This window comes from Daucus carota, chromosome 1 (genome assembly GCF_001625215.2).
Source record: "Daucus carota subsp. sativus chromosome 1, DH1 v3.0, whole genome shotgun sequence".
Taxonomy (NCBI): domain Eukaryota; kingdom Viridiplantae; phylum Streptophyta; class Magnoliopsida; order Apiales; family Apiaceae; genus Daucus; species Daucus carota.
The window spans coordinates 44,885,993-44,894,407 of record NC_030381.2 but is presented as its reverse complement, the minus strand read 5'-3'; the positions used below and the strand labels follow the sequence as shown (position 1 = coordinate 44,894,407).

Genomic DNA, 8,415 nt, shown 5'->3' with positions numbered 1-8,415 from the left:
TACTACAGGGACACATATCAAGTTGATGCACCCTTTACTCTCTTTATATAGCACTGCTCTCCAGCCTCATTTTCTTCATCCAAATTAAATCCATCTCATTTTCTTCATGGCTAGACTTCAAGATCCAACCGCTATCAGCTATCAACTCACAATCAAAAAGGCCCGAAACATCGAATTGAATATCATGGGTAGCTTGTTTATAAGATGCTACATGTCAGCAGGAGACAGGAAACGAGTTCGATTCGAGACGAAAGAAGTATCATCATCTAATATGGCGTGGAACCAATCCTTCTCTTTCGATTGTTTCGGACCCGAAGAATCCGTGAGCAACATGCTGCTGGAAGGAAGCGTGATGTTTGAACTCCGAAGGAGGTGCGGAACTTCATTTTTTGGAAGAACAGGAAAGTCACAACTCCTGGGAAAAGCCGAGGTTCCTTGGAACACCGTTTATGAATCATCGACGATGGATATCGAGAAATGGATTGTGATGAATCCGAAAAGGAGGTTGCCTGAGGGTGTGAAGCCCCCTGCTATTGAAGTTGGAATGAGAGTTACTGGAGCTCAAAAAGCTTTAAACCATAGGAAAAGCAGTGGTGGGGAAATTTTAGAGGAACGTGAAATATTTGCATTAGATGCAGCTTTGGAGTTCTCATGTTATTAGACTCTGACAATTTTGTAGAACTTAGTATAGACTTGTTCAAATGCATGCAATATTTGTTTATGTGTTATCTCATTGTCTTGTGCTACAGATTCAATGCATTAATATAAGTTAGTTTAAGAATCCATTGAACCATATTCCTTAGCAAAATCCTTCAAAATGCTGGATAGTGACGGTGTATAACATTCTACCATGAATTTCGGTACCTATTGCCAAATTCATTTACGAAAGCAAAGAACCGATATGTGCCCTGCTCTTTTGCTTAATTCCTCCAACGACAATCCTTCTAGACATCCTGTAATTATGTTGTATGTTCACACACCGGGATGCAAACCTATCGAAATAAGATGATCACCACATATATTAATGTTACAAAATACTTGTAAATATTTTATAAATATATTAATCATGAATAGAAATCGTCAATATTCATCGTATTATTGATTGTTTGAAAATGGAAGATAAAAATCGATGATGAAAATTAAAAAAATGATATATTTTTATATGACAAATTTGACTACCCTCAGAAGATGTTGATCATTGAATGTCAAGTTAAAGTATTGGAGTTGCTCTTACAAATGTTCGATATTAATATTTTGCACATCCTAAGTACTAAAAATATCAATAAAATCTATTATATCACGTGATGTTAGAATCTTTCATTTCCTTACTCCGCTCCCTCAGTTGTTTCTTTGTGCAGATTTGCGTTTAATTTGGTCAAGTTAAAAGGAGTTGTTTTTTTTCATGTACTGTTTAACTTCGGACTAAAATGTAACCCGTGTACCTGTGCTGTTAACATTGTGCACTTTGTGTACCTATATAATATGGAAACTAGCAAATTGCATGCTATGGTATCTAAAGCTGTGCAAACTGTGTACTTCCAACCATCAACTTCTAACACTGTTAGTTGTTGAAGGGTAGAATCGACTTTTCAGCAGCTTGGCGTATATGCAGGTGTTATAGCAGCTTGATTTTGAGTATAATTTTTTTTAGCATATGTAGAAATTTACAATAAAAATATTTTTTGAATTGTGAATTTAGATATACAATAAAGTAATTTATTATATACATGCCTTATTAATTTTAATATAAAAAGGACATGGCGGAGTAAAAGTAATGTGAAAAAGGAGGAAAAAGCAGCCGACACATACGTAATTCGTCCATGATTTTTAAACAAAAGACATTACAAATGCTGGAACATTACTAGTGCAAGCTATATAAACTGTGGGAGGGGAAAGCAGACGTTGTTGTGCACTGTGCAACGTACACTCTAACGGTGTTAGTCACCAACTTAACGTCAGCACACACTTTGCACAGTTTAGGATATCACAACATGCAATTCGCTAGTTTCCAAACCATAAGTACACAAACTGCACAATGGCCATACCACAGGCACACATGTTGCATTTTAGTCTTAATTTCGAGCATAAACAGTAAAATCATAACCCAAAAAATCGACTGCAGAACCGCAGATTGAATCACCAGGTCCTCCCCCAAGGACCCATACATGGCTCTCATGAGCGGCACTCCGACGATGACCTTGTTGTTTATAGTTGACAAAGAGAAGCCAGTGATGCACCACTCGTAGCTTCCACCGAAGAAGTAAACCCAAACCCCTAGAATCAAACCGATAACGTACTTCGAAATCACGTCTCCAGCGACGAAGAGATAGTTCATTTTAAAAGGGTTCAGGTGAGTGGTGAACTTGAAGGTGATAAGAGGCATGACGAAGTAACAATTCGTCCGGTTAATAGCGTCGGTTTGGTCCGGAGTGAACATACATGCGCCACCACCTCAAACCGAACCGAATACGAACGGTTCGCGAACATGTCGAACCGAACCGAACACGAACAGTTCGCGAACAAGGTGTATTTTTAAATAATATTTAGGTTATTTTAAATTAATTTAATGAAAAAAATTTATCTAAATATTATTTATATATTTACAACATATACAATATCAATTTTAAATAATTCTACAATTATAAAATAAAATTAATACCTAAATAATAGTATTATTTATTATATTTACATATAATATAATATTTATTTTTTATTTAGTGTCGAACGAACACGAGATTCTCGAATTCTGTGCTGTGCTATGCAATGAAATATGAATAATATGAGGTAATATTAATCAAAAACCACATTATCATATATTAATATTAAGAAAACATTCACATATGGAAAAACAAATTGATTGTTAATATTAATATTTTATAATATAGAAAAATATTCCACAAGACAAACTTTCAAAAGTTAATATAACCAATCCACTAATATAATTTAATAACATTTTATTTAATTAATAAAAAAACATTAAAAAAATTATATTAAGCTTATAAATAAACATTCACATATGAAATCGACTAATATAATCTAATACTGTTTTATTTATTTAATAAAATAACACAAATAAAATGATATTAATTAAGCTTATAAATATAAACATTAAAATTATATGATCGGTCGCCCGTGTGAAGCACGGGTTATAAGCTAATATAAATAATACATGTGATGAAGTGCAAAACAAATGGTTAAATACCAGGAGTGCCCATAAGTACAATCGTACCAGTGTACATTGGAAGCATGATTAGGCTCATATTATGTTCCTACCTCTATATTTGTAAAATCAAACAGTAAGATACTCATGTATCTGGACTCCCCACTACAACTACTATAACTATTTTATCTGGGGATGTTGCCTTGGAAAATAATACTCTGGAAAATATTTCAATTAATCTAGTTAGTGGGGATTAACATATATTTAGCCCATCACACAAATCTTTGAGAAATTCACTTGATGCATTATTTCACTCCACTACAAACATGTGTTTGTTTAGTCACTCAACTTGATACTTCTTTGTAATTACAGGGACACATGTCAAGTTGATGCACCCTTTTCTCTCTTTATATAGCATTGCTCTCTAGCCTCATTTTCTTCATCCAAATTAAATCCATCTCATTTTCTTCATGGCTAGACTTCAAGATCCAACCGCTATAAGCTATCAATGATACCCCGTTAAGATCAATGAGCGAAGTGATATATGACATCCACTTCAGTGACCACTTTGATATTTAACCCGTTTGATAATTAATCCTTTATTTTATTTATAAGATTTTCGCGGATGATGGTGTTACAACTGACATTGTCGCACTCCGTCACTTATAATCAACTTCTCAATTTTATATAATAATAATATTATTCTCGATTTTGTTGGCCGCACAACACCCGTTAACTCCGCATTAAGATGATATTGTCCGCTCTGGGCTGTGGCCAAGCCCGTACGGATTTGTTTTCGGGTTCTTCCCAAAAGGCCTCGTACTAATGAAGTTCTTTGGCAGCTTATATCCTAGATAAATCTTCTTTATCTTTCCAATCTGGGACTTGGGTTGAACCTATTCAACAATCTCCCCTCAATCCAAGAACCACTAATCTTGTGACCCTTATACCGCCGCTACTCATTGGTTCCTCATCTTGCAGGACACGCCGTCCGACCACCTTAGTTGGAAAGACTTTCGACATAAGCCGTCAATGACCTCCAATCGCAGTTCTGGAGAGCCTCCCACACCACACAACTACAGCCCGCAACCCATAGGATCAACTTCTTAACCATCGACTCTGATACCACTTGTTGGGCCGCACAACACCCGTTAACTCCGCATTAGTATGATATTGTCCGCTCTGGACTGTGGCCAAGCCCGCACGTATTTGTTTTCGGGCTCCTCCCAAAAGGTCTCATACTGATGGAGTTGTTTGGGTGCTTATTTTCAAAATACATCTTCCTGACGTAGGACTTGGGTTGAACCCACCACTCAACAGATTTAACCAAACTGCCATTTTACGTGAAATATTTCTTATTTCTTGTGAGACATTAGATCCACAAAATCAACACAACTATTCTATTAATTTTGCTGTGTTCTCCGTGCATGTGTGAGTCAAATATCATTTTGCATGCATAAACTTCATATAAATAAATTCAATCAACTTGTCTTTCTAAAATAGTCATCCTAATGGGTCAAAACCTAATGGGTCAAAAGAAAAGGAACTTTTACGATATTCACCTCTTCGAAACTTCGAAAAAGTTATGGCTCCTGCTAATATATATATACTTATACATTATACAAGTATTTGACCTCCTTCCTGGCACCCATATATAGCTACAGTTGATTGTTAAATTTTAATTCTTTGATATTATAACAGTAATAAACAATTTTCTCGTGTTTTATTGTATTGGTCGATTGTTACCGTACTGCTTATCTTGTGCAATGTCAACGTGTAATGCAATATAGCCACGTAGCTGCAGCCTTGGCCGTTGGGTTTAATGTGATTTTATAAGCAATAATGCAGTATTGATCACTTCTCCTGGAATACAATACTGTATGCTCCTATCATTCCCTGTTTCATGGATCTCGAAATTTTGAGAAAATCGATTACTTAATTCTGATATTAGAGTTAATTAGGTTTGTGGCTGTAAATTCGAATTTGAACGAGTCTCCGATGTTCCCATATTTAATTACGAATAATTATGAACACGAAAATAAAACTATATCTCAAAAAATGGAAAAATGGACATTAGAGAATTAGTTATCTAACAACTTAATTATAGAAATTGCACAGGAAATTGAATAATAAATTATACTGTTAATAATGACTTTTCGTTTCCATATATCTAATCGTTTGTTTTAAGCATAATTTGTGACCATGAATGTTTATTTTAGCGTCAAAATCATTGGAGCTATCCAAATATAGGTCCTTAACTATGAGCTTAACTCCGTTAATAATCACTTGATGCTTCTCGCTCTTTATCTGTAGTGGTGGAATTAAAGAAAAGAAACACATATAAACCCCCACTAGAAGGATCCTCCCTGGATATTGCCTTGACAAACTTTGAATATACTAGTATTAATCAAGCATTGACGATCTTTGAATATCCCATCAACCTATTAAGCTCAACAAGAAGGACACCTAAGTATTTTACGTGGGATGTTGATAATTTTAAATCATTTAAACGACACTAAGGTCTAAGCTGGACTAGTTAAATGGCTAAAAGTAATTCCTAAATGCATGCATTTTGTGTGTCTAAGTAGAGAAGAGCCCAATCTCAGCTACTGCATCAAATTCATAACTCTCTTCCACTCACTCGTACGAATATCAACAAACACACATAGTCCATATAGTTATACATGGATAAATTTCTAAGATGAAGCAGCTTTGAGCTGTGAACTAAGGTTGCGTTCACTTGGATTGAATGAAATGAGGGGAGAATGAAATGAAAACATATAGAGAAGTTTTATGGAAAAAGTAGAAAGTACGAGATAATAATGATTAAATATGAGTGAGTTAAAACTTTTTATGATGAAGATGATAGGTAAATATGATGAACAAATGAAATGAACATTGCTTCCAAAATATGTGGGTTGTAGTTTAAATAGTTGGAATGGAATGATTGAATGAATGAAAATTATAGTCAATTTCTCTAATCACTCCCAGTTTATAGTACAAATTTTATTTCATTCTCCCCTCATTTCATTTCATCCAAGGGAACACAGCCTAAGTGTCATAAAAGCCAGAAACGTCGAATGTAATTCCACAGGAAACAAATTAATTAGAGCCATCCAAATTTAGCACCTTAAACATGAGTTTAAATTTGTTGTGAATTAATGATCACCTGAGTAGTGGTTTTCTTTTTTGTAGTAGTGGAATTAAAGCAAAGAAACACATATGAACTCCCACCAGGAGGATCATCTGTGGAGTTTACATTTGACGTGAATATTTGAATATCCACTATCCAGTCATTAATTAAGCTCAACAATCTAATCAAATCTAGCAAATGCTATTCATCTTTTAGCCGATCACACGAATCCTTGTCAAAATCATTTTTGAATACCTGTTGTGTTTCACTCCACGAAAAACTTAAAATATGGTGCATGTATCTTTTACCTTGAGTATTATATATAATAATCTCCCATACTCCAACATCTTGTAAAGTATACTAAAGTATTTAAGTGGGACGTTGATAACTTCAAATTATTTAAAATAAACAGAGACTAAATGGCTAAAAGTAATCTCCAAGTGCATGCATTTTGTATCTCTATAAGTAGAGCAAAGCCGTCCCTAAGCTACTCCATCAAATTCATAACTCTCTTCTACTCGTACTAATATCAACAAACACACAGTCCATATAGTTATACATGGATAAATTTCAAGACCAAGCAGCTTTGAGCTGTGAATTAAGTATCAAAAAAGCCAGAAACATCGAATTTAATTCCACGGGGAGCTTGTTCGTAAGATGCTACATGTCTGCAGGAAACAAGAACAGAGTTCGATTCCAGACAACAGAAGTATCATCATCAAACATGGCGTGGAACCAATCTTTCTCTTTAGATTGTCTCGGAACTATAGAGTCTATGAGCAGCATGCTATTTAAAGGTACCGTGATCTTCGAGCTTAGATGGAGGAGCAATATTTCAATTTTCGGAAGAAAAAGAAAGTCACAACTCCTAGCAAAAGCTGAGGTCCCATGGAGAACTGTTTACGAGTCATCGACGATGGATACTGAGAACTGGATTGTAATGAATTCGAGAAAGAGCTTAGCTGACGGTGTGAAGCCTCCTGCTGTGCAAATCGGAATCAAACTTGGCGGGGCTCTGCCAGCAATCCCAAATGCCATGACACAAAACAAAAGTTGTGGTGCTAGATGTCAATGTAGAAGTTGTGTTAACTGTGAATTATTTGCGCTGGATGCTGCTTTGGAGTTCTTTTAGAAAAACATAGGCTCCATAGTTAGCATATAAGATTATATACAATGCAATTATTTAATCCCTTATTTAATTGTTTTAAGAAATTGTGATTTCTTTCTTTCTCAATAACTTTAATGAAATCATGCAGTTACATAACTGAGAGTCTGATACATCATCAAAACAACTCGTGAATTATTTACATTCATGAACCAAGGAACCAAACGTTGATTGCAGGGTCATACTTTAAATCTTTATTTATGTGCTACCTTAAACACATCATGTTGAGGATATCGATGAAGCTTGTACATGACTTAGTGCCTGTTTGTTTGTCGGAAGCAACCTGGTTTCTACATTTCTTAATTCGTTTTAAATTTGCACAAACGGCCCCTTAGTTTATTAGCTTAGTTTACTAATTTAATTATATTAAATATCCAACTGGATATTAGTTAGTTAACTAGTCTAGAGTATACTTAATAACTTAGATGCTTCATGCTTGTATGTTTCTGACCATATATGTGTTGTACTTGTTGGGCCTGATTACATTTTTGCCATTTAAACCTAGCCATATGTTTTTGTTGCTGATAAATGATAATGATGTAGAATGTAGATGATAAAATACTTATACATCCGATCGCCTCTGCAATTCTACAAAGATTATCAATTTTGGCTTGAACAATCTTCAAATTTATTAAATATAATTTTTAGAACAAAGTAGAACTAACCGTTTGTAGTCCTTATAAAAAAACTAAAGGGACAGCGGATCACACAAGTCCTTGTCAAAACTTGATGTACAAATCATATAAAATTGTGTTTGTAATTATATATTTCATTTAAAATTTTATTTGAATGTTGTGGATTTCAAATGAAATTTAAATCCAACATTGTATTTCCCCAAACATGTTATGTGATTAAATTCAGGATTTCAAATGAAATTTAAATTTTCAAATAGACCATAATATTAAATATATATTAATAAAGTTTTATAAAGCAAAATCTCGTAATATATTTTTTTTT

The 8,415-nt window shown here is 34.3% G+C and overlaps 2 protein-coding genes across 2 annotated transcripts; both read left to right on the top strand.

The window, feature by feature from the left end:
• The first annotated feature begins 184 nt into the window (after window positions 1-184).
• Window positions 185-661, top strand: LOC108223246 (uncharacterized). The gene has a single exon (XM_017397405.1). It carries the CDS (start codon window positions 185-187, stop codon window positions 659-661), a length of 477 nt encoding a protein of 158 aa, XP_017252894.1.
• Window positions 662-6,777: 6,116 nt separating this feature from the next.
• LOC108223237 (uncharacterized) lies at window positions 6,778-7,590 on the top strand. Its single transcript, XM_017397393.2, has one exon. The coding sequence runs from the start codon at window positions 6,853-6,855 to the stop codon at window positions 7,423-7,425; it is 573 nt and encodes a 190-aa protein (XP_017252882.1). The 5' UTR covers window positions 6,778-6,852; the 3' UTR covers window positions 7,426-7,590.
• Window positions 7,591-8,415: the final 825 nt, after the last annotated feature.

Bases quoted from the DNA above. Each gene is read 5' to 3' on its own strand.
- LOC108223246 (XM_017397405.1), top strand. From the start codon at position 185: ATGGGTAGCTTGTTTATAAGATGCTACATGTCAGCAGGAGACAGGAAA.
- LOC108223237 (XM_017397393.2), top strand. From the start codon at position 6,853: ATGGATAAATTTCAAGACCAAGCAGCTTTGAGCTGTGAATTAAGTATC.